General features: G+C 43.1%; 1 protein-coding gene across 3 annotated transcripts in view; it reads left to right on the top strand.

The window, feature by feature from the left end:
* Neos (nuclear receptor coactivator protein neosin) overlaps window positions 1–26,971 on the top strand; it is a 105,038-nt gene that overhangs the window by 21,714 nt on the left and 56,353 nt on the right. For 2 of the 3 annotated variants that reach the window (XM_084589758.1, XM_084589759.1), the window contains 5 exons: window positions 4,019–4,160; window positions 4,982–5,092; window positions 19,831–19,897; window positions 21,436–21,537; window positions 24,212–24,412. In XM_084589758.1, coding sequence (XP_084445884.1) covers window positions 4,028–4,160; window positions 4,982–5,092; window positions 19,831–19,897; window positions 21,436–21,537; window positions 24,212–24,412 — 614 coding nt within the window. In that variant the 5' untranslated portion in view covers window positions 4,019–4,027. The remainder of the gene's footprint in view (window positions 1–4,018; window positions 4,161–4,981; window positions 5,093–19,830; window positions 19,898–21,435; window positions 21,538–24,211; window positions 24,413–26,971) is intronic. The other variant, XM_084589760.1, reaches the window with a different exon arrangement.

Genomic DNA, 26,971 nt, shown 5'->3' with positions numbered 1-26,971 from the left:
TGTTCAGTCAGCTTCTTAACACATCGCGAACTGGTGGAATCAGCGAGAGTCTGTGTGCTTAGAATATGTCGGTTCTGCCCTTTGTGTAGTTTGGCTCACTACATTTTTCTTCAGTTTTAGAAAATGTTAATGATTCTTACTAAAACTCTTGGCAAAGTTTTTGAAATGATAAAGAAGAAATGTTCCAACCACCACTGAGAAGAATAAAAAAGGATTGCCTGCTTTAAATTTTTACAGCTCCTACATTGGAGCATGCAGGAAAGCTGCGGAGGCCTCATTTCAATGGTGCCCATGTGTCTACACTGTTGGCCCCAGGGGGTCGAAATTATCTGGAGCCCTCCACTATCCAAGTATCTATGGGATGTTAAACTCTATAAACCAAACCATGCATGGCTCCTATTAATATTACTGTAAAAGGAATTTCGAGCCCACTCATAAATGTTGTCTTCTGGTATTACATCATCAGCTCGGAAATATATTGAAAGGAGTACAGACATAAAAACTTGGTTTTGCATTTTTCTTTTTTAAACTGTGCATCAGACATCGATATATAGAGACTGCCATTTTTACAACTTGCTGGCTAAGTGGTTTTCAAATTGTTTTGTGTGTGTCTCGGTTTTAGCCTCCAAGCAGCAGCTATAATGTCATAAATAGTTTGACATGACATTGAGGTCATGTCAAGTGCACACGAACTGTGATAAAATTGCTGCTTTGTCGTTTTGGTTCACTTAACTCTCATGCCAGCCTGCCCATAGAACTGGAATGGCAGTAAATTAACAAATGGCTGTAAATAGCATTTTTGTAATGCTTTTAGTGGCCTCAACATTGTCTCAAATCTGTGATGTCGTAGCCACATTTTGGCAGTTAAACCTGAAACTGACACCAGTCTGTTTGCTAATTAATGTCTTATTAGCCATCAATAAGGCAGAACACACACACACACACCAAAATTTGGGATTCCTATTCCTTTAAAAAATGCTTTAAATGCTTCCAGTCTCAGTACCTGTTGACTGGGAACCTCCATACTTAAGGCACCAACAACCTGCCAAAAATATTTTGCAAGATTTTTCTGGAAATTCTCATACACGAGGAATCAGGACTTTCATATAAAAGAAAATAATGTTTAGAATCGCACTGAAAATTGTATAGAACAAGATGAAGCACCGTCCTGCAATGAACCTTCTATTTTATCTTTAAAAAAAATGTTTTAGTACTTTTATAGGCTACGCTTTCTTCAGTGCACTCTGGTAAAATGCTTTGTCCATATTGCTGATTGATGGTGATTTCCACTGCTCGATTGAAGCTGGGCGCCCGAACCTGGACAGAGCGACCTAAACTTCTGCAGAACAATTCAGCCTCGTTCTACCAGCAGAACATGCAGAGCCCATGGCGGAAGCAATGCTGAAGCGGTTCTGTATGTTAAGTCGCACCCTAGTGCCAAAATGGGCTGGGATTGATAAATAGGTGGGGCCGTAGGTGTTTTTTTGATAGAAGCACTTCAAAAAATGGGCTCAAAAAACACGGTGATGCCCAGTGTCCTCAACCGATATTTTTGAAAGCACTAAAACAGCCGCGGTGGTGCCATGGTTAGGGCACTCGACTACTGTGCCAAGGATCAAATCCCGGCCACAGTGGCCGCCTTTCGATGGAGGCGAAACTCAAGGTGCCCGTGTGCTGTGTGATGTCAATGCATGTTAAAGAACCTTAGGTAAACATTTCTGGAGCTCTCCACTACGGTGTATCTCATAGCCTGAGTCGCTTTGGCACGTTAAACCCCTTAAACTAAGTCAAAGTGAAACAGCCAAAGATATCCCGCAACTTTTGAATGTTATGGCATCGCTGACTTGAACTTCTGGCGAGATCCAAGTCAGGCCGGCAGACCAAGCTAGAGTATTTCGAGTTGCTTCACCAGCATCGTCATTCCGGAGCAAGAAAACCTGCTCCAGCGCGACGACTAGTTGATGATTCTAGTTGATGCCACTTACCATGCATCTCTCTTCTGAAGCTGTATTCATGGAATATTAAAATTGTCTTCGGTACGGTATACCTTATCTTGCTGCAACAAATCGATATTGTAAATCTTGGCGTTTTGTGTCCTAAAGAAACACACATGCGTTATGAGGATGTTGTAGTCAAGGGCTGGAACTACTGAGCTGCAGCAGTGGGCAATAGCCTTAGGTGTGAACTCAGGTAGATGCTGTGCTGTATACTAAACTGCCCAGTTACTGACTGGTGGCTGGGGCTATGTGAAGTTTTTGTCACTTTTGCTGGTGTGCAATTGATATCGCGCTTACTGATCATGGTCTTCAGCATGAGGATACTTAACCACATCCGCTGATGGAAATGTTCTTGGTAAGCATGTTTACAATGTTTATAACAAAATCACTTTAGAATTTTGCACCGAGGGCATGCCTCTTTCGCAAAAAAATAAATAATAATTGGATCCCTGAAATTTTGTTGTCAGCCCCTTTCAGTTTGGTTAAACTTTATAAATGCAAGCCAGTCTTATTTTGCATGCAAATTATAGGACTGTAAAATTTTGTCCAAATTTCATGCCTCCTCAAATGCAGTATCTTTTTCCGTGTTTAGCATTGATTTAGAAAGGGTTGTTTATATGAATGGTGGTCTTTGCTATCGACTTGAACTTTAATATGTGCAGTAACAAAGAACTGGCGTGTGTCTTGATATCCTAAAGGTGATGAAGTACCTCTCTTTGTCCTGATAGGAAAAATAACCAGCATCAGAACTGTTAGGCCCCATAACTTTTAGTTCTGCATTGGCAGCTAACAGCTGTTTATGGCTTTTCCTAGCATCTGTTTAATGGTACTTTAGATGTCCCACAGGGCAGTGTCCTTGGCTTTTATCCTTCATAATATTCGTTATTTGCCTATTGATATTTATGATAGCTTCGAACCTTGAGGCTGCATTATCTGTTGCATGCTTAATAGCATTAAAAATCGTCTAGCACTGCCTGCTGACCTAAACAACTGCTGAGGACTGTTAATGACTTGTAACATCTAAATGTGGAATATCAAGGCATTAACGCAGAAGGAAACTGTTTTTCATTTTAATCACCTACTATATCGGCGTTCTATTCTATACTCTATCTTATAAATACCCAGGTATTCATTTTACATCTAACCTCATTTCATTTGTGCTTATTGCCAACATTTGCAATGATGAATTGGGTGCATTGGGGTACTGCTGTAATTTATTTGAAGTACCCACCTAAGGCTCTTAGTCTGCTGTTTGACCTTCATCCATCTACAACTGGAGTCTGTCGCATCAGTATGGTAGCTTAAAATATTTAACATGCAAACTAGCTTCTTTTCTTGTTTCATGTCAGGTAATTGAAGTATATTCAGACATAACACTAAGTAAACAGAATACTTCTCGTTAGTTGTGATGGGCGATAGCATTTGTGTGCATCACAACAATGTACTATCGTCAGCAGAAATTTACAGGCTATGTAGGGTGGGGGACTGAAATTTTAGTGCAGTCGGGTGATTGGACAGCCTGAATTATGCCAAGGTATGACGGGACGCACATTTTATCTGCTGGTAACAGTACACTTGGTGCAAGCCAGGGCTAGAATAAATCTTTCCCCCCTTTTCACTTGACATTCCCTCACACACGTCACGGCTTCAAACTCTGATTTTAGGGCATATCTGGTGGGATGCTGGCATTTAACTCTTCTGCGCGTCAATATGCCGTTGAGTGTGCAATAGTTTTCCTGACACTGTGGCTTCCAGAGTTAACTATGCATTATTCTCCTACAAGCTGTAAGAATAATACACACTGTGTAAACATTGTCATGCTTTTATGTGTTCATTGACTTTTAAAAATGCTGTGTTGTGCCTCATTTTATTTCATATGGATACATGTGCTCTTGTTTTATGTTTTTCTGCTCTTATGATCTTGTATGTACTGCTGCTTTTCCTGTTCGTTACCCCTCTAAACTAGTGTCCTGTGTAAGATACATTAAGTATATTAAATCAGTGTCTTTTCATATTTTCAGCAAAAGCTGATGGACACCCATATGAGCAGCGACACATCAGATCCAGCGAAAGCCTCATCGCGCATTTATGTGGGAAATCTCAAAAAGCACATAGAGCGTGAAGACTTGCAGAAATTATTTTCAAAGTACGGCGAAATTCAAGGTACTAAATGGTCTCTATCTTAAATGAAAACTTGTGGTTTGTGGGAGTCTGGGAGTGCTCAGCGGCTTAGTAAATTCATAAGGATTTGGCTTTCTCCGGAAGGGGCTTTGGAAAGGGGCACCTAAGTGCCTGTGTAAATTGAGGACATTGCACAACTTTTGTCTTATAGATTTGTATAGAATATTGCAGGTGCTTTGAGATTGAAGGGGCGTCTTTACGGTTGTGCAGCAGGAGTGAAAAGTGTGAAGCCATTGGCTTCCAGGCCCACCTATGCTTCTTGTGTGCTTGACAACAATTTGCTAGTTAAGTTGTTTTCTCGTGTTTGCTACTACTGTACAAGGCAAGAAAGTAGTCTGTAACCGTAATGAACTTTCTTGCGGTTAAGTGCCTGTGTAAATTGAGGACATTGCACTACTTTTGTCTTATAGATTTGTATAGAATATTGCAGGTGCTTTGAGATTGGGGCGTCTTTACGGTTGTGCAGCAGGAGTGAAAAGTGTGAAGCCATTGGCTTCCAGGCCCACGTATGCTTCTTGTGTGCTTGACAACAACTTGCTAGTAAAGTTGTTTTCTTGTGTTTGCTACTTCTGTACAAGGCAAGAAAGTAGTCTGTAACCATAATGAACTTTCTTGCGGTTACAAGCGGATCTTCTGATCTCGTCGGATGAAAATGTCACTGGTGCAGTTACATTCTAGTGCAAAGAAGATAGCAAACTAAGGGTCAAATTTTTCTTGTGGCATTATTATGCACCCTTAATGTATTTGGCATGTGGACAAGTCTTATTGTAATTTCTCATTTTTCTTTTTGAATTTTTTTGTAGGCATCTCTCTGCACAAGGGGGGCTTTGGCTTTGTGCAGTTCAAGGAAGAAGGCGAAGCGGAAGCTGCGGTCAAGGGAGAAGGCGGCATCTTCTTTAAGGGCTGCTTGTTACGTGAGTGGCTATTTTTAGGAAGTGCCGTGTAAGCCACAAACCATTAAGTTTGCTTTTGCTAGCATTAAAGGGACACTAAAGGAACATCATTAAAAAGGAAAAGCTACTCTAGGCATATAGGCTAGCTTTCAAGAACAGTAGCAGTGCTTTTTTCTGCATGAAAATGTGACAGCATTGCTTAGAAAACGGCTAATGAAGTTCATTTATTTCTTTTATTGACACTGTTGGAAATACAGGTGCAATTATGTCACTTTTGGGATGCTTATATCACTGGCAAAGTAAGAGAAAACGGCAGATGTGTTGACCAATTGGAGGATTTCAAGAAATGCAAATTCATTTTCCCTACCTGTTTGACAGGCATTTTTTGTATTTACTGGCATGTGGCACCATCATGCTGCTAGCATGAGGCCCTTATTATCACCCTTGGTGTTAGTGGGGGCCTCAGAAAGAGTATAAATAGCTTTGAGATCTTGAGCTTAGCTTCTGAAGCTTCTGCAAAATGGCTTTATGCAGCCTTACTTGGTGGCACGGGAACAGAGAAAAACTTGGCATTGTTGCATTTCAAAAGTGCACATCACTGTGAATGGCCTCCTATTTTTTTCGTGCCTTCCATTGAAATAATGTTGCATGGGGCCACGCACAGTTACCAGCATTCTCAAGCAGTAGTGCTTCATGTATTTTGTTTCTGTATAAAACAAAATGCATAAATAGTAGCAGTAGTAGTAGTTTACTGCTGTAGTAAACTATGTCCCCATAGATATCTGTACTTCATATTTTTCGTTACAGCAGATTCATCTGTAGCATCTGTAGCAGACTCCTTTGGTGAGAGGAGCATTGTGAGAACTGTTTCTCATAGAGTGAATGCAAAAATAAAAAATAAATAAATAAAAAGAAATATCCTATTACAATGAGCAGTTCGCATGCACTAATCGGTTAAGGTGAACTTCCATGGTTGACTGCACCCTACCTCATCAGCTTTACTTGACTATCCGTGTACCACTTCAGAGGAGAATGAAAAAAAAAAAAGTGGGAAAAATGGAAGCTCCTTGGTGCAAGTGACACATGGAAATGCAGCATCGGTGTCAAAAGTGCACTTCTGCAACGGCAGAGGTGCTGCCCCTACACCAGTTGTGCCCTTTTCCCCTTTGTTCTCGCATTAAATTTGTGTCATCATTTGATTAGAGAGATTTGTCACGGGCACAATATCCCTGCATACCTGTTTCTTGAGACACCAGTTTGTATGTGTGCCCATATGTTCATATGCCTCTTTTACTGATGCCGAGTGGTGATGCTGGTAGACAAGAGGCCGACTTGACACAGGGCAAGTGCTGCCTTGTACTAGATTCAGCACAGTTCTACTCATGGACCAGTACAGCTAGGAACTTCATGAGGCGATGTACAGCCCATTTGCCCGGTGGCTCTAAGCCTAACTTTTCCCCCACTGAAGCACCAGTACAAAGATTCTGAATTAGCGACTGATAATCATAGAAACGTCTAATCGCGTCATCACCGGCATAATAATGTCATACTGTTACAAGCTTAAAATTGATTTCTCTTCATGAGCGAGCAAAAAACGGGCTAGGTGACAACCGCCACGCACTTACGAGTGCGGGTCGCAAGCGGGGAGTCACATGCCGTTAACAGAATTGTCATTAAAGACCATCATATGCTGTATTGCACCAAAGCATGCACTTGTCTCTGTCTTGTTTATAATTACAAACATTCTAGGTTGACGTGACATCTGCTGATAAAAGGCTTAGCCATCATCTTCCATTCTTGACCATGGCCTCCGGTGGCTGTCTAACGAAGTGGGGTGTTGTACAGTCGAGGTTTTTAATTCATTATTCCTATGATGGGTTTGTCGGGCCTGGACCTATTCTTTATAAAAAGCGGGTCGTTGCATAAATGAGACTTATAATAGAGGTTCCACTATAATTGTTAATTATTGCAGCTCTCATGCGGTTACATCAATTGCGTGATTTTTTTTATTAGCCTCGCAAGTGGTGAACGATGCTTCGAAAATAGAACATGTGTTTGACTATGCAGTAATTCGAAGTCATTTGGTTTGCAATGAGTATTTGAATGAGTCACATTTTCGAATCAACTGAGCTCGGTTGAAAAACTGATACACAGGAAAGAATTTCATTGTAGGCACATGCTTGTTTTATTAGAACTTTGCAGTTGGCCTGTACTTGCCTTGCAAAAGTTGACCTTTGGCCTGCCGGCTGCTGCACTTACATCTTGCAGTTTCTCGCGGGATGTCATTGCAGAGCACGCACAGCTCCAATCAATTATTGCTGTAGTTTTGGATTTTGGCATGAGGACCCCCCTCGTTAACCAGGAGTTTGATCTCGTGGTTTGTAACAATCCAAGAGAACAACCACCTGCACTGATTGGCCTGTCAAAACGGGGCTCAGTTCAAATCTTTGTAGCCGATTCGCATTCCAGTTGACTTTTCTTGATGTCGAGCCCCAAGCAGCATGGAGTGGATACATTGTTCCTGACTAGCTGCCTCAGGCGCAACAAATATGTTCGCTCTCTATTCTGGATTGTTGTTTTTCTGGAGAAGCACTGATGTTGATAGTGGTAGGAGGGGCTTCAATGCCAGTGCCACCTTTAAACACTGCCTTGACCACAGTTGGCCTGGAGATGAGTGATAAGCGTGCACACTGCCGCCTCCGGTTGTGTCATGATAAAGCAATGAGAGCATGTTGCTTTGAAACTGGCATCCATGGCTGCATTACAGCAAAGCATGCTTTTTCTACCAGCACCTGCTTCACATGTCAAACATTGGCTTGCTCTGTGGCGCTGCCGTGTGGCTCAGAGGTGGTGTTGCCAGTTTGGCAGTGAAATCGGGATCTGGGGCAGCAGCCAAACCTGTAAATTAATGGGCAGGTGCATGCCACCGTTTTGAATGATATGGTCAGGTTTACATAAGAAATTACTGTATCACGGAAATTATAAAAAATTACAGTAAAACCTCGGTGATTCGAATCTCACGGGGTCACAAAAAAATTCGTATCTTAAAAACTAATGAAAGTAAGTATGCAAAAGCATGGGAAAGGCAGTCGCACAGATCTGTTTACATCCGAGAAGGTTTATTACGGTTGCGCGGTCACAGCTCGACACGCGAGACGCGTGCCTTCGCAGACTTATCGCGGTGCATACAGCACGACAAGAGATGGCGACGTGCCAGCCGTGCGGCGCCGCAGACCGTTCGCAATGCGTACAGCGCGAAATCTGCAATGTGTAGCCCGTGCGCGTCCGCCGGCGCGTGTGCCACCGGATACTACTCACGGCCGCGCGCCACTGCAAACCTTCCGCGGCGTGGAATGCGATTGCAATGCCGGCGAGGTGCGATCCGCCTGCCCCTGCGTACTTCTCGTGGCGCGTACAGCATGACTGGAGATGGTGACATGTGGGCCGCACGGTGCTGCAAACTGCGCGCGGATCGCAATCGCGGAGCCAGTGATGTCCGGTCTGTGCACACCCGCCGTGTACGATACTACCAGATATGGTCATTGCGACGTCTACAGTTTGTCGGCCACGCGTCGCTGAAAGCTTTTCGCGGCGTGAGCCCAGCAGAAAATCGCAACGTCGGCGGGTTGCGGACCACGTGTTGCCGCAAACTGCCCGTGATGCGCACTTACAGCGCGGCTGGCGATTGTGGAGGCAGCGATGTGCGAGTGGTGCGTAGTGTTCAAGGTTGCGGCCGCAGTTCGCGGGTTCGTATCATCCGTTGTGGCGCGGGAGAGTGCTCGGACCATCCAAACTTTTGCAAATTGTACGTAATGCACTCTGGCTGGGGAATTTCGCGAATTCGTATCACCGAGATTTCACTGTAAAATTATTCAAGATTTTCAAAATAACCAAGGTAAAATTATCGAGGTTTTACTTTATTTACTTGCAAATTTGTCCTATCATGAAGAACCTCATAGAAAGACGGAAGGGGAAACATTTTCAGAATTCTGCACAAATGTCAACTTGTAGGCTATGTTGCTGTGGTATGCTATATATCATCCATGACTCTATACTGTTGCACATGTTGTTTTCTTCAAAGGCGTAGTGATTTTTATTTAAAAAAAAAATTGGAGATGCATGAAGCAGTGCTGTATATGTGCTTGTATTACTTGGATTTACTACGACGTGCATGAGATCCACCCATAGAATCCTGGTTCGGGTCTTACTGATGAAGATGAGTGATCAGCCTTCTATCAAAACTGTCTTCGGGGCCTTAAAAGAACATGTTGGGGGTGGCTAATTGCTAAATTCACCACAAAAAAAAAAAAAAAAGGAATGATTAGGTCAATGCAACAAAACACCTTTTAGAATAAAAAGCATTATGTAGTGCGTACTTCACGCCACTATAGATCACATTGGAAGCACTCTTAAAGCATCTATCACTCTAGCATGACATGGCAAAGACCATATAGTGACATCAGTGATTGGCCAGCTGGACAGCAGACTGTATTTTGGCAGACCAAATAAGCTAAGTTGTCACACAAGGCTAATATTGACACCAACTTAACTGACGACGGAATTGTCATTGCAGTGGGGCATTCTTTGAGGTTGGCAATTCTGACAAAACGGGTGTGTGATCTGTCGACGGTTAGGTCTTCAGAAGATTGGCCACCAAGTGAGAAAATTCGCCAAACAAGAGCCCGATTCTGTGTACTTTGTCAATGGCAAATATTTTCCATCACTGAAGTAAAAAACATTTCTGCATGGCATCCTATAATCTACTGCTTCCACATTATCCAAAAATCACGAAATTGGTTAGAAAGCACTTGGGGCTGTCACATGCATGTCAAATATCTGTGGCAGCATTTTCCACTCAATGCAAATGGTATGTTTTCAGTTGAAGATCTGAGATGTGAAAAGGAAAATACTTATTAGCCAGATTTATTACAAGTTGCATTCAAAAAGAGATGTGAAGAATTGAGTTTTGTAAAGATTAACATCATAAATGTGTGATGTGTGCGTGAAAGCAACCAGCACCAAGCAACCAGTGTCTAACTTTAGTGCTACCTTTGCGAATTTCTAGGATTTGTTGAGTGGAAAGGCATGTAAATGGAACAAAATACGGGTTACAGAAGGGAACAAATGAAGAACAAGCGATGATCTATGTGCATAAGGGGAACAACAGCAACAAAAACATTGGCTGATGTTTACAGTACTCTGTAATGCAAAATTTGGGAGCTCTCCAGGTACCCTAGTTTTTAACCCTTTGAGGATTGAATTTTTTTAAAAATCTTTTCCAGATAGTCAAATTACTTCATTGCTGATTTTGAAAGTACACAATGAGTAAAGTCGGGAAAAGTTGTAAAAAAAATATTAGGAACTGTATTTTGAAGTTAATGTCGCTTGACACTAAACTCTGGAACCCCAGAAAACTCTGTAAATAAGGAAAACGGGAATACCTTTGAGTGTTAATGATAAACAAGTTAACAGCAGCCCCAATAAAGATGGAAGTGAACTTTCGTGGTTCCTGCATGGAAGTGGCCATAAAGATAAAAATAAAGTTTTGCACGCCTCCGTAGCGATCATGTGGCGAAGCCAAAACCACGCAAAGGTGTTGCTGCAGTCTGGGCGACACGCTACAGCTAGGAATGTGTTCTGTTTATCCCTTGCATGGAAGCGCCTATAAAGATAGAAATCAAGTTTCGTGCGCTGCTTTCGTTGTGATAATGTAGCGAAACCAAAACCACGAATGGGTGGTGTTGCCACAGGCGTTGATGGAATTATTCGCTGAAAGTGTCGGCCTTTGAGCCGCGTCAGAGAGCAGTCTGATCTGTGACCTGCTTCCGCTCTGGTCAGAGTGTGGAGGCACTTGTCAAGTGCTAACTCCATGAGTCACATGCGGAAATCCAAATGGCTCAGTTTTCCACCTGACTTCTTGTACAGGCAAAAAGCATTGAAGGTAGTAGCCATGTCAAGAAAATGGCAAAACACTTTCTTCTAGTAAACTTTCTTCCCTTTGCGTAGCAATGAATAGTATGACTGGTTTTGGTCTGAGCGATCGATGCCACTCATTGTGTTGTTATAGTCAAGAGCAATCGTGGGCTTAACTTTTTCATTCCTACGGTTTACAATGTCTTGCATTATTGGTGAGTGAATCATGCTTAGGAATGTCACAAGCATCTTGTCTCTCCATTGTAGTGTGGGGCATTTCCCACGTTGAAAGGCAGCAATCCCATCTCTTTTCAAGTTGCCGTTTTTTAACGGAGATGTATCCTGTCTTCCTGGATGAGCGCGTTCCGTAGACATCGGTTTTTCGCTCGAGAAAAATATCAACCAGTTCTGGGAAATTTTAGTAATTGTCAACCATCAAGGTTGTCCCCTTCTCAAGGAAAGGCTCCATCAGGTCCATCACCACCTTGGTATCCATCTTCCTGGCTGGCCGTATCTACTGTCCCCTTGCCAGCGTATACTATGATATTGCAAATGTAACCGATTGAAGAGTCACTCAACAGAAAGAACTTCAATCCAAATCTTGCATGTTTTACGGGAGATATGGCTTCCATGTCAGAGCAAAAGGCTCTTATCAGAGGAGACATCCTGTTAGGGCACATAGGCAGCAAGGAAAGCCTCTAAAATGACGAGAATTGGGCCTAGTTGGTTATTCATAGTGGTTCACCGCGCTAACACCTAGAGCAACAATAAATCCATCGCACATCCAGGAAAGCTGGCTACGCGTTGTCAGCACTGCAAATGCCAGCCTCAGTTTGAAAAAACTGCTGTAATTTTGCATTCTAATAAAAAAGCAAAGAGAAATCACAGAAGTGTTCTAAATAAAATTCGTCGGTGCTGATGTGTGTATCTGTAATGTATCGCTGTCGTTGTCTGCGAAAGAAGTTGATCTTAGGCTATCGCAATGAGTGTGTCTAGCTGTATGCCTTTGATGCCTACGATGTTTGCTTTCCTCAGGTTTTCTCGTGTATGTTTGTCTGATGACAATCTTGTTTTGTGTATAAAATGACTTCCATTTCTTCCATTAAAACCAGTTGTTAGTTCGTGCTCCATGGTGTTGTGTTTATTGTCGTTCCAAGTGTTAGCGCGGTGAACCACTAAGGAAAGCCTCTTTTAGCCTTGTGATAATGGGCCACAGCTTCCATAGCCTGGGTTGTGGATGGGTAGCTTCATCCGCTGTGTTCAAGTTGGTGAAATGAAGGTAGTGCATGAACTTGCTGAAGCGGTTCCTGCTCATGGTCTTCCTGGACACTGGTGTCTCCAAAATTTTCTTTGTTGACCAGTACATCTCAACTTGAGGCTTGCTAACACTACCCTTGGCCTACCGGTTTTCATGTAGAACCCCGAGCAGTGAAGTACCCTACCGCATTACGGCAGGCGACAGACTTGCTACACTTGGATGCTGGCTCAACCTCACAGGATCCAGTATGCCAAATATCGCACCTTAGTCACAGTTCTGCAACCATGCTGCGTGTAGTCGACAGACAGGACACTCTGAGAGCAAAGGATGTCATTTAATGAACAATGCGAGTGAAATTCCTCAGATACGTTTGCAAATGAAAAACATTAAAGCATAAGCGTGGTTTTGAAGCCCTCTCGAAGCTAACATGTACGCTTCACATCCACTGAAGTGCACATGCTTGCATTATGTTTAAGCGCGAGCAGCCGTTTGCTCTGCAGTCTTTGGCCGCCCATGATAACTTTATGTAATTTATTTCGCATCCAAGGAGTCTATTTCCGCTGTGTGCATGTGTAGCACACTGCCACATGCAATGCATTCATCCTGCATAACATTGGCAGAGAGCAGTTTGAGGCGGCTCCCCCGCATTGAACCTTGTCGCTGCGGTTATATCGCCGTCCGCAGTGAACATAGTCTCGGCCGGCTGGCGAGTTCTGGTGGCCATCGGGCCATGTGACCACGGAGCCACTTCCTGTCAGAACTGAACTTTCTGGCAGCTAGCTGGCTGCCCGAAGTTGCATAATCGAAGAAGCCCAATGCCCACCACCACTGCCTACCCTCCTCCTCCGCTACCCATACCCCTGTCAGACGAACAAGTTTAATGTCACTTTCAAAGAGTGACACTTGCCTTTAGTGTCATTCGCATCGTGTCAGACGATGAACTTTAATGATACTCACTGCTGAACGCACTCGGCGTGAAGTGAGTTGGCGTACTCACTACACTTTGTCCGGCAGGCGATTGTGTATCCTCGACAGCAGGGCGTCCACATATTATTTATATATTTTTTGAGAATTACAATGGTGTTGAAATTTTTATCGTAATTTCATGAGCGTTTCGTTTAATAGGCATGAGATTTAAGCTGTCGCCAACTATAAACGATGCGTACACTTGAATAGCTACCTTCGCTCTCAGTGCTTGTGCTAAGGCGAAGGCAATCGTCTGTTGCTGCACTTATGCAGTATCTCAAGCGGCATCAGTGAAGTTGGAGTTATTTGTAACTCAATCTCTTGAAGGTCATCACCCGGCATGGCAGCATTTCGCTAAAGCGCCGGCCGGAGGCAGCACCGTTTTTCCTCCCGCAAGCCGCCAGCGCCAAGCCAGCACCTTTACGGCACATCTGGCCTTGCTGTTACTGCTGTCACCAGCATCAAAAAAGTGTGCGAGAATTTGTTTTTCTCGTAAATAATAAGCCCTGTAATAAAGCAATGTCAACGATGAATCCTTCTTGGAGACCGAGGGGGGGGGGGGGGGGGGGGGTACTTCGTGGCTTGCATCTTATCAGGCATCTGCAGCGTGCTGACATACACTGTGACGCAGCCTGTGTTGTCACTCTCTTAAACAGCGCCACTGTGTCCTACTTGAAGGATCACCCTGAACTGTATTCTTGGGATTTGCGGCCACGAATTGCCAATGCTAAGTTGTGCCATTGTTGCTCTGGGTAGTATCTCATTTTTGTTCATTTACTTTGTTTACTCGTGGCTGCTTATCCCCGATCTGATTGTTTTATGCGATTACCGTGAATAATATGGGTGTCGATGTGTGCACCTACCATGCGTGCATTGGCACATTTTTTGCATGTTGAGAGTCGAGCAATAGCAAAGTCGATTGTTTTGGCCCAGTTCCGGGTTTCATCCGTGTTCTTTGCTTTAGATTATGTCTTATATGTGTGCCGTCATGCTTTGTCCTTCTTGTGCTACGCTGAGGTGATATTGAATTTAATCCTGACCCTAAGATAGCGTCCACATGCTAGTGCAAGAATGCTATGAAAAGTCTGCCCTAGGTGACATTACAAAGGATATCGCGGACATTGAAGTAAAAAATTAATTGGTTGAAACAAAGCATTGGTACTATGTCTGAGGTGAAAAACAATGTCGGCGCTTTTCAATGAATTGCTACAACAGGTGAAGTCTGATATATCAAAAACGAATGAAGAAATCGTTGATGTTGTCGACGACATCAACAATTGAATGCGAAGAAACAATCTTCTAATCAAAGTTCTTCCTGAAAAAGAAAATGACTATGAGGAATCAGAAAAAAATTGTAACAGAATCTTCTCCACTCATTTTAAGATAAATGCTGGCAACATCTAGTGTACCCATCGAGTCGGTCATCGCCAAGACGAAGTTCATTGCCCCTTTATTGTCAAATTTCTAAACTTTCAATTAAAGCTGAGGCATTACGTAATGCTTACATACATGAAGACCTCGATTCTCTTATGGTTTGGTTGGAGGAGGATTTCTCGCCCAGGATACAATATGCCCGAACGATGCTGCGCAACTGCGCTAAAATGAACCGTTATGAGGAGAGCTTCAGTGTTTGATTCAACCAGCTTCGTCTACGCGGTTGTTTCTACGATTACAATTCATCCACAGGCAGAGTAGAGCTGACTGCACATACAGCACCCTCCGCTGACTGACTACCTTCTTCGCGTCATCCTCAAGTCACTTGAGAATCAGCAATTTCAATTCTTCTGGCTAACTTGAGCATTTCAGAGGGTGATTTTTTAAAATCCTTTCTGCACACATGTTCCACTGACATAATTATTTTTAAAATCCTTTCTGCACACATGTTCCACTGACATAATTATTGTTACAGAAACATGGCTATCTGACGAAATTTCTAACAGTGAGTTAAAAAAACACAAGCAGCGCATGCATCAAACTGAAGGATGTTGAACACCCTCAGGCTTGCATGCCTTTAGGGTATATCTTTTTGGCGTGATTCTGGCTGGCCAGCCTACTAGTCCTAGCCTGAGTCAACTGATCGAAGGTTGTGTTTAATTATGATAACGGTAATTTCGTGACATAAATCACATGTGCAAATGTGGTGATTTTTGCATATATGGAACATTGCATCTGTCAGGGTATGGCCTTTGCTGAGTGCTGATGAGGGACAGCTTGTGGGGAGGGCTCACATCTATATCAGTGACATGTACACTGTATTCTACACTATGCAGTCAAATGTTTAGACCTAATAAGGGGCAGCCTCTTGTGAAATCAGGTTGAGAAAATGTTGAGCAGTGCAGCTGATAGTGAAAATAGTTGCTAGGCATGTTCCGTTCATCTAACTGGGTGAGAGCTTCTATGCTTACACTTCACTATTCATTTGTGCAAGAGGGTGTCCCCATCATTCCGCCATTTGGTTTGAAAATTAAAGATTGGTTAGGGATAGCATAGGTTTTGTGCGCACTCCAAGCAGAATTGCTATTTCAGCATGAGTGCCTGAAGCTGTCTTAAGAATATGGGGCCAAATGAGTCTTAATAAAGGGGCCCTGAAATTATATTTATGGTAATATTCTAATGTAGGAAATTTATAGAGGTGATCTAAGTGAGTATTCGTCAAATTTAAATGCCCTGCATGTGCCCTGTAATTCACAAATTAAAAAAAAAATGCTCCTGTGCACTCCTGTAACTGACTGAGGTGACACTTCACTGTATGTTTGTAGCTACCCCCTTCCCATTGACATCAATTGAAATTTCTGGCTGTGCCCTCTCCTTGAGTGCGTTCAAGTGACGCGGATGGGACGAGGCGCTCGAGCGCTGTTTTTTTCTTTCTTGGATTTCCGGCGTGCGCCAAGTTTAAGGGGGGGGGAGCATAATTTTTGATCGCCATTGCCTTTAGTGTTAGTGAAGCTGGCTTAAACATTTTTGCATTGCAGAGAAAAGTGGTGGAGTACACATTCTTCATGCATATTTTGTAGTTTTGGTAAAGAGCTTTTCATGGTAGTCCCTTCGATTGCTTCTGTTTGACTGAAGTAAGAGAGTGCATACAATGTGATGGACGAGGTTTTAATGTGGAGGAAATTTATTAAAGCCCCAGCTCTGCAGTGAAAAGGAGTACAACATATCAGCACACTTGAGGTGTCCTTGGGGACATATGCAAACATTGTGCTTGTTAAGTAGAAAGTGTATGACATATTTCCCAAAGGTTCTAATTATACAAAACAAACCTATTGAAGAAGACCTGCTGGGTATGATTCTCAAACTTTTCCCAGCATTGTTTGCCAACAGCAGAGATTCGGAAATTAAAGGCCTAAAAAATCAGTGTCTTACTGCTCTCAAATGCTGCAAATTTGAAGCTTAAATTGAATTTTAAGGCCACAGTTGAACCTGAATATTTCAAACTTGAGGTTGATTGCAAAATAGCTTTATAGAGGAATGTGAACTAGTTCTGCATATTGGTAATGTGCTGTGTTAATTTGCATGCTCAAATGGAATGTCATTAAAATGATAAGTATGAAACTGATGACCACTCCTCTCGCTGTGTGGCTTCACAGTGCTAGTGCTGCCCAAGGCTGCGCAGCTGACCTAAGTAATCTTAAGAACGCCACTAGAAGATTTGATCCAGATATGGTCCGTTGAATGCAATGGCGAAGACAAATTTTGTTTGATATTTTCAAGTGAACTTCTTGACGTTTCAGTATTTTGGGCTCATTAATTCTAACTTCTTTAATTACAATTTCTGGAAAATTCCAGTTGCCTTTTTTTGACCGACCAATCTTTTAGCAGTCTGTGCATAAAAAAAGCTATCAATTCGAACATAAAATTTCTTCTGGCATGGTTAATTCTAACTATGGGCCGCCGCATTTGGGTGGCCTAGCACATGGCCAAAGAAATGCCTACATGATAGGGCAGCATAGTTATGAGGCTGTGCACATCCAAAACGGGGAGAGAAGGTAACTGTGTAAAACCATGCTAGAATGCATAAAGCCAAACTGGTGGCATGACTCGGCATGGCAGCCGATGGCGCTGGAGGGGGAAAGCGTTGGCGGCCGTGGCAGCGGTTGCCAGCTTTCTCTTCCGCGTCACCTCTGAAACTTTCAGCTACATGCTTTTTTAATTTCACCCCCGTTAGTTAGCAATTAAGGTTGTCTTGCTGTCGGCACAGTCCTAGCCAAGGCACTTGTAAGGCTATGGCGTCGGATGGGTACTACAAATCTTGCATAAGTTAGGCTGCATTCAGGTACGATTGGCACTTTGAACGATTGTCAAAATAGCACTTCTCAAATCTGAACAGCGTGTTGCAGGTCAAATCAGCTGTCCTTCAGCCAGCTGACCGATTACAGTTGTGTGGCGTTTCGGACGCTCATTGGCAGTACTAGCAAAGGGGAAAACAGCGCAAGCTAAACACGGACAAAAAGGGAGGACGAGACACACACAGACACACACAACCAACTAGCCCGCAATGTTTTGTTCAAGCTCATTTCTAGTACATCGGGCTTTCCTTCCTCTCAGCGCTGTGTGTGTCTCGTCCTCCCTTTTTGTCCTTGTTTAGCTTGCGCTGTTTCACCCTTGCGATGAACCAACTAGCCCGCAATGTTTTGTTCAAGTTCAACTAGTGTGCAACGTTTTGGGCAGTACTAGGCTTTTTCATGCTTCCAACCTTCCATCTACGTGGTTCTTCCATTGCTCTGAAAATGTTTGCTCGTCAAGTGCTGCTCGTTGCATCATATGATGAAGCCTCGCACACGGGGGACTGCGTCACACCCTGAAGGACACGCTAAGGCCCTTATCATTTTCGAGCAGTTAAGCTCTTTTGCTCTCGACAGTGTACACGCAATAAAGCATGGATGGGATTTCAAAGAATAGTCATTGTCGTGTGGCTCTCATTTAAAAAGCAGGCTACCATTGCCCAACATTTTGCCAGATAAATTTACCATAATGCAACTGATTCTTGCCAATTTTTTCAGGGCCATTTGGTAATTCTAATTTCAGTCAATTTGAACTGTTTTCCAGTCCCGTGGAATTAAAATTAATGTGCTTTTATTGTAATTCAGTTTTAATTGCTTGATATCCAGGTATTTCTGGATGGTTTTGAAGATAAAGGCTGCTAGAGCAGCTAGACTAGGTTTGGGAAACAACTACAACGCATAGCATGCTACAAGCTTGTCAACAACTAAGTGCAGCAAGGAGCTTATCAGAACCTAATAAACTTATAAAAGACTGAGAAAGGGACGAGAAACATAGATTGGTTATGGTCCGTGGTGTTTAACACCCCAGGGTGACCCACGCTATGAGAGATGAAACAGCCATTGCACAAAGAAAATGAAATAAAATTGTGGCGCACAGCTAAAAAATACGATGAAATACATAGCTATTTATAGTTTTGCAAAATTAATCGAATTTTTTTTTTGTTGTGAGCTGGGTTATTATAAGCACTTGAAGCAATAGGAAGGCTATGAATTTAAAGACTATATTTTGTAATTGCTGTGGTGTAAAGTGATATTGTCCATACATTCTGGTTTCTTGTGGTTACTTAAGTCTGGCATAATTCTAAAAATGCCAAAGCTAATAGATAATTTTGGTCATGGGTGGAAGACAAATGCAATGTTTGAAAGGGTGAAATTCATATTATATTGGTCTACCTGGAGGATGTCATGTTAGGATACAGTTTTCAAAACACACAGCGCAACAAACGAACGACAAGCGAGTAGACAGGAACAGTGCTGTTGCACACCAGGACGCCATCCGTACTTTGAAAGCACACAAAGCAAGTAGCGAAGCCAAGCCGGCCTGGTTGTCGAGAAGAACATTGTCACACGGAATAGGGCTCAATGTACTAGAAATGAACTGCAATAAAACGGTGAGTTGAGCTAGTTGGTGCAACATTTTTCAAAACTCAACAGTGCAACAATTGAAGGACAAGCGAGTAGACAGGAACAGTGCTGTTCCCATCTACTCGCTTGTCCTTCAATTGTTGCTTTGTGTGTTTTGAAAAATGTTGCACCAACTAGCTCAACTCTCCGTTGCAAGATACAGTTTACTCGGGTGGTAAGTTTGATGTACCCCGGCTTCACTGGTCCAAAATGAAATCAATGTGTGCTTCATTTGTGATATGTTAAGATGTCATAACAAATCACTTTTTAATACTATGTGGCCCGCTGTGGTGGTGAGTGATTATGAGACTCAACTGTTGAACCCAAGATGCGGGATCGGTGGAAGCGAAAAGCAAGGCGCCTGCATGCTGTACGACATCGGTGCACATTAAAGAACCCCAGATGTTTGAAATTTCAGGAGCCCTCCACTACAGTGTCCACAACCCTAGAAAAAAAAACATAAATCAAACCCTATAAAAAAAAACCAATGTTAACACTATATGTGCAAAGAAAGCATTTCATTGCCTCTATTGATGTGCTGGATTGGAGCCTTTCAATAGTGTGCATCCGCAAAATGAAGTTTATATAACAGCCGATGGGCAGCTCTTAATATTATGTTGCGATGCGGGTATATATTGCTCTCCTTACACTGTTCCAGTTTACTGTGTAGTTGACTGTTTTACATCATTGGATATCACATTGTTTTGTTTCAGAACTGAGGGTTTGTAGCAGCCAGGACGTGAGGCGATCATATAGAGGATCATCTCGAGAACGAGAGAGGTAAGTTCCTAATGGATCCAGAAATGAGCTTAGTTATTGCTGTATTTTGTACAGTAGGCTGCGTAAAATGGTTTGAGTTTTATATTTGCTTTGCGGAAGTTACTCGCGTGTAAATGCAGAAATAATGAGATCAAGTAGGTTTCTGTGCTTTCTGATAATTGCTGTGCTTTTGATAATAAAGGTCCGATGTAGTTTGGTTGTATTGACTGTGTTGCTTTAAGAGATGGTTAGGGACAAGCTATGAAGTAGTTGCAATTAGCCTAGCTTTGCTAAATGAGTGTGTCGTAAACAATTAGTTTATTCATGTTTTGTACTTAAAAATATTTTGTGACCCGCTTTTTGCATATCATGTGTGCAAAAGCCATCTGATATTATACAGTCACTGTACACTGCTGTGGTTTACAGTCATGCTAGGGTCTAATTTTCCGTATTTTGTGGTTCATACGAAATTCCTTTGCCATGGCAGGTGTCCACTCACACCTGTTGCGTGGGCACAGAGGATCACTATAGTGCATCACGTGTTATTGTGCCAAACACTGTTGTTACATCTACTATATATAATGCTTGGGGAAGGATTCAGTGAAGCTGCAGCACAAGATGAAGCAAACCAGAGGCCATTGCAGTGATAGCATGGCTCTAAGCACTGATGACCTGATGGCAGAGAAGCATATAATTAGTCAGTTAAGGCAATTGAGCAAATGAATGCCGCACGGGGCAAATGCTCTAGAGACCGTGGCAGTTGCCAGTCCAAATCAAGCATCATTAACCCCTTTGCCATTTCACTGAGAGAAGCGTGTTTCACCTGCCCAGTTGGTGTCTTCGGGTTTTCTTGCTGGATCCAGTCATTGGAGAAAGCGCTGATGTGGTGTTTGAATGCCTTGTTCAGTGCCAAGTCTAGCGGGTAATAGATAGAGGTACACCTGCCCGGAACAATGACCAAGTCACATCCACCATCCGCTACTGCTTTCTTCACTCAGTTGGCCATTGACATGCAGTCTCTGACTTCACCGACAGTCACCAACAAAGCAAAATGCAGAAATTGCAACTAGGCATGAAAAAATGTGTGGCTGACTGGTCACATGCCTTAGAATCAGATTGTATTGGATTTGTGGCACAGTGCTGCCAGTATTTGCATGAAATGCCCGCGGTTCGCCTTTGAAGCAGTTATCTTGTATGAAAAGAAACATTTTGGCTATTTTGTTAGATGGTAATTTTTTTTTAACCACCCCGCTTTCGTGCCATGTCTGACAGCTGTTGTGGAATTATGCATGAACCACGGTATTACCTGCAGCTCGCTGAATCTACTTCAAAAGCGAGGTTGCCTTATAGTCGGCAATATACGTTGCCCGTAACTCGGCCGACACATTGAAAAAAATGTTGATTTATAATCGCCAATACACGGTGATGGCGGTAGAGCATGGTGCTCGATGGTGTGCTGTTATTGCCATAATACAGGAGCCTTACTTTGGTGTCTGTTCTAATATCACAATTTGTTGTTAGGAAATTGCCTGTTGTGCTGAATGGCTGTTGTATTTTAGGGATTATTCTGATCACGACCGTCGGCACGAAGCCAATATGCCTAGAGACAGATCACCAGTGCATCGGGACTATGATGAGCGTGAATTTAAACGGGATGACAGGTATGTGTACTAGTGTTGGAACACGAACCGCCAAGAACATGAGTGTTACCTTATCATTGCATCCTTTTGGTAACTAGTGGTTGTAACTTCTTGTGTTTTATATTGAACAGAGCCATGCCTGCTAGCTAGATTATCATTGTAAAGTGTGAGCAGGCAGGGCAGAAGTGCTGACTTGCACAAGAAGAGAAAAGCAAAAGCTGCATTTTACATACACTTGCATTGAGCTTGTTTCGCTGAGCTTTTCCAGTGATAGTGAATTACCCATGGTGCTCTTACACGGCTTACGTTTCTGTGTGGATTGGTTTGCTTCAATTAAAATAAGTTCAAATATATTGCAGAGTGAAGCACAGAAAATGACAGTTGGCTGAGGCAGCTTGCCTTTCCATGAGAATATGAACATGGGGGGCTCCCGCCATTTACCTTGGCAGACCATTGTGTTGTAACTTTCTGCCTAGAAGGAATTCTCAGGTTAGCGAATTGTCCCAGACCTGATGAAGAATCTCATATGCTCACTGTGTTCTGCACTATTTAATGTTAAAAGTGTTTTATTTTGCATGTGCTCATTTAGAGTTCAGCTGGCCTTTGACATTTTTATTTACCTTGTAGGGTAGCTTTCAGTGTCTAAGGTTGTTACTTTATCCTAATGGGAAGGGAGCATTGAGAAAGCAGCATGCCACTGTTTGCAAGTGATGCATCTGCACACTTGATTGGTTTAAGGTGGAGTTGAGACTTTTAATATGGTTTTCATAAGTTTGCTATAAAATAATAGCTGTAATAAAAGGTGTGGCTATGAAATTTGATAGAAATCTTTTAAAAGGTGCAGCATGCATTTGACCTGGAAGCTAGATTGCTATTTTTCTGTTATGATTTATATTTGTTAATTTTTCGCACTTAGCTGTTGGCTGCAAAAGTTTATAGGATGCATGGCCTCAGAAATAAATTTATTCTAGCTTTGCCTCAGAACCCAGTTGTGTGGTGTTGTTCCCAGCAGATAGAATGTGTGTGTCCTGTCATACCTTGGCACATTTCAGGCATTATGTCCACTTGGCTGTTGCAAAATTACTTTTTTTTTTCCCTCACAAATGTTTCCTGTATGCTTTTGCTGCCAACAGTACCTTTTCTTGGTCTAAAATTCCACTTAAGAGTAGAGAGAGTAATTTATGCCCTTGTTGCATGGGTGTTCTCAACGGCAGTTCAGTCGGCGGTCAGTTGAACTGAACGGCAGTCAGCGATGTTACACGGTAGTGCCAACTGCAGTTGAAATCTCGACTGCAGTTCAGTTGAACTGAGGTCGGCGGTCGCAGTTGAACCAATCAACTGACAAGATGGCTGTCAGCGGACATGCTGCACCGGTTGAATCTGCAGCATTTCCAACCGCTATGAAATCTCACATCACACGGAAAGATGTTGCCCTAGCTAGCGCAAGTTCCAGCATGCAACTTTAACTACCGAAATGACTGTCAAAACACAAGCTCTCAAAGTGAGCACCAAAAAACTACAGTTAAGCAGGGAAGCCAAACGTGCCTCAAATGGATTGACTTGGCACTGTGTTGAGTACAGTTGTGTACTTGAAAGAGAAAAAAAATTATGTGCACCAATGTGCAGTTCAACAATATAAAGCTGCAAATATTTTATAAAGTTATTTATAACAAAAAATAAAGCACTTTTTATCAAAATTGCTTGCACGCGGCGGGATCACATGATTCTTAGACAAAACTGAGCTTCGCGATATGTTCCGTGTAACTGCAGGTGACTGCTGCTCAGTTTGTCAGTTGAAAAGCTGAATTGTCATTTCACTGAAAATCAGTTGAAACTGCCCGTGTAACACGGGTATTATACAACCATGTCTGGGACTGTGTGCTTTGAGCAAATAATTATTATTCGGTTCTCTTGCACAGCCACATCTAAGATTATGCACTTTTTAAGCTTGCTGACGGCTGTACATAGTTATTAAGGGACAGTCTACTGCTGGAGATGAGTATCTCTTCATTTTTTTTGCGTTGCAAGTAAGGTTTCTTCCTTGTTTATGGTCTCCAAAATTTGAATTTGTGTTACAAATTGCAGTTTTTATTCCTGGGAGCTCATCCAAACCTGGATTTTACTGCTCCAAAAATTGCTACAAATCCTATTGCAGCTTTCGCACCCCTGCATGAGAAATTTAATTAAGATTGGTGATTTCATTTACCATGTCCCGCCTTAATTCTGAATTTTCCCATCATCCAGTCCTGATCAGTCTTGACTTGTTTTGTTTGAAAGTTGGTAGCCCATCTGTGACTGACCCTGCCTGTTGAATTTTTCTTTGGTAACCCTTGCATAAATCAGTGACATGCTGTGTAGAAGAGTGATCATGCCTTGTGGTATTGCACGTGCCCTGCTGCAATGATTCAGTCGTTAGGGCGCTAGACTGCTAAAGCCAGGGGTGCGGGATCAAATCTCAGTCAGTGGAAGCAAAAAAGCAAAGTGCCTGGAGCCCTAGTTCTGTTCGAAGTCTGTGCATGTATAGAATCCTGGGTGGTCGAAATTTTTGGCCCCCTTTACTGTGGTCTCTCTCATAGCCTGAGTTGCTTTGGGATGAACTCCATAAAGCAAACTGGTATTACGTGTGCACTGCTACAGGAATGTGTATGGTATTCAGACATTCATATAAGGAAATTTGATGCTATGTGATGTGCAGGCCAGCTCCCAGTAAGCCGTATGATCGTTCTCCACCTCGTCGTGGTGATGACTACCCGTCTGAGCGGCGCTTCGGTAGGGATGAAGGTCGTTACGGCAGGGACGCGGCTTCATATGGTGGTCGAGGTGATGACTACTTGCGAGGAGGACCAGGAGCGCCACCGCCCCGTGAGAGCCACAGTCGCTACAGCCGAGAGGACAGGTCACTCTTCTATACTTTCTTTGGCATCAAAGCATGTGCAAAAAATATATAGTTGGTGCTAATATTATGGTAGTAATGTCATGAGGTTAAGTATTTTCTTATTAATGCCCACAGAAAAAATCTCTTTTGAATTCAACTTCAGCTGCACATATCGCAGTATTATACAACCGTAAGGTGCATTATTAATGGGAAGACAATAATAGGCTTTGTTGGTGAGGCCAAAATGTGGATGCAAAAAGTGAAGCCACGACTGTCAGGTGTCCACAGAAACGATGCGACAGATGCTATGCCTTTTCTTTCCTGTAAACCATTGGGACGAACTTGCCAGCAAGCCGAGAGAGGCCACTACCTTGAGTCGGGCCTGGAACGTCCAGCCGCCACTCTACATTTCCGTGCGCGATGCTCACGTCAGTTGCTAGCCTGTGCTTGCTGATTGAGGGCTCAGTGAAGGCTGTTTAAAATGGGTCTTTATATGGCTGTATGGACCAGAAAAAAAACAAGAAAGCCTCAGGCCAATAACCCTTTAATGGTTTTTGCCGTAAATATATGGCAGCGGCTTTCTGTCACGCAAGGTTTTTGCCATACGGGAAGGGTTTCAATCCTCCGTTTGAAATTTCGCTCCCTAATGACGATGCACGCTCACTTGGAAGTGCTGCCACCTCCTAGGACTTACAAGAAGCGCTTGAAATTTATTGCGCTGCCTTCTTACGAAGATAAACAAAAGCGATTCCTAGCTGCAGTGTGTTGCCCGGTCTGTGGCAACGTCCTTTCATGGTTTCTGTTTCGTCCCGTGATTGCAACAAAGGCGCACGAAACTTGATTTCTATCTTTATGGGGGCTATCAAGTCAAAATAGTCAAAAGTGTACTAAAACCAAAACTGCAAAACCAAGCCTTTAGCTGGCACTGCACCCTCAGCCATAATGCTGTTGATGATGTATGGGGAAGCCAACCTAACTAGCACTCTGTTTCTGCAGCCTCTAGAATTGCTGCGAGCACTTCCAAGCCATTTTTACCTCCAACAGAGTTCAAGCTAGCCCGACAGAGCCCTCGCAGGGGTGGAAGTGCTGCTCCAATTGCTCCATTCTGCTCCAAACCACTTTTCCTGCTTCATCCTGCTCCAAAATGCAATATTGCTCCAATACTGCTCCAAACTGGCTGTTTTGATGCTCTGCCACCAAATTTAGCCGAACATAGAAACAATGTCACAGCACTGGAGGCAAAAATACTATAACGCATCTTGCACTGGGCTTAATACAAATGAAATTTTTGCAAGGGAAGGAAGCATAGAGCGTAATAAATATTTGTTTGCAAGTAAATTTAGTATGAGCCACTGGCTATTGGAAATAATTGCAAAAAAAATGCACTGTGCATGTGACGTAGCACCCCCTCTCAGCCTTTTGAATCGCCGGTGAAGAGAAGCAAGAGCAGCAAACGAAGCGATAGCACCAACCACTGTGGGCCATTAGGAAGAAAACTTGTCCCGTTGCAAAATCTGCATGAGTTATCTAATGGTTCTGCTGTGAAAACAAGCAGGTACTTCACCATCGAGCCTCTTCAGTGACAGGCTTGCCAGGCCTACGGCAGACAAAGCCATACTTGAAAGCGTTATGGGTTGGTACGGCAAAGCTGTGAATCACTGGGAAGCTTCTCAAGATTGTTGGAAAGGCATACGAGGTTTATCGCCAAAGTATTAAAAATGAGCTCCAGCATTACTGAAGCAAAGAATGATGAACTATTGGCAGGAGGCAGTGAAGTAAGGTGAGGGATGGGAAAGGCTACCCCTCAAAGCCATCTCTCTATATCCCAAAGCTGCTCCAAAATGCCCGATCCTGCTTTCATCCTTGTAGACCCCCACCATATCTACAAATGGACAAGACGATCGAGGTTGTGCTGCAGTCATCAAAACTGCAATTTTCAACGTGCTCGAAAATATAATTCAAATGCTCCAAAACTCTTGTTTCGTTGCTCCGAAGCTGCTCCAAAATGGCTTTACTACTGCTCCCAAAGCTGCTCCAAAATGCTCGAGCCTGCTTCCACCCCTGCCCTCGGTGTTCATTATGCATCGTGCCCAGCCTCTGCCAAACGACAGACCAAAGACCAAAGACAAAATTTTCTGCAGTCAGTGTAAAAACTTCAAATGCGATTTTCTCAGCTTCATATTTTTTGCCAGCATGAATAGCCTTACGGAACTTTTCATTAGCGTAAAATTCCGAGCAAGCGCCCCCTCTAACTACACTGCTAATTTCACATTTCTACCCCCTTCCCCTCCTACCATTCTAACACGCACTCTTCCCCGCTCCGTACCCTTAGCACCCAACTCACTCCTCTCTCAGGCAACACTGCAAGCCCTGTCCAGTTCAAAAATCCAATTCTTAGCTCTCAAAAATATCACAAACAAAAATGTCACCAGCGTGGCACTGACTCGCCCGGATGTGCACATGCCCAAAGGTTGACGGCTGATGTCGGATGACCACCGCGAGAGAGACATCCGACGAGCAACCAGAGGAGCTGGCGCCAAAAGAAATAAGGCATCGGGAACATATTTAAATAGCACGCCG

This window comes from Amblyomma maculatum, chromosome 1 (assembly GCF_055883805.1).
Source record: "Amblyomma maculatum isolate TAMU_Amacu chromosome 1, ASM5588380v1, whole genome shotgun sequence".
NCBI classification, from domain to species: domain Eukaryota; kingdom Metazoa; phylum Arthropoda; class Arachnida; order Ixodida; family Ixodidae; genus Amblyomma; species Amblyomma maculatum.
Note: the sequence above shows the minus strand (reverse complement) of the source record. Positions and strands in the feature narration are given on the sequence as shown.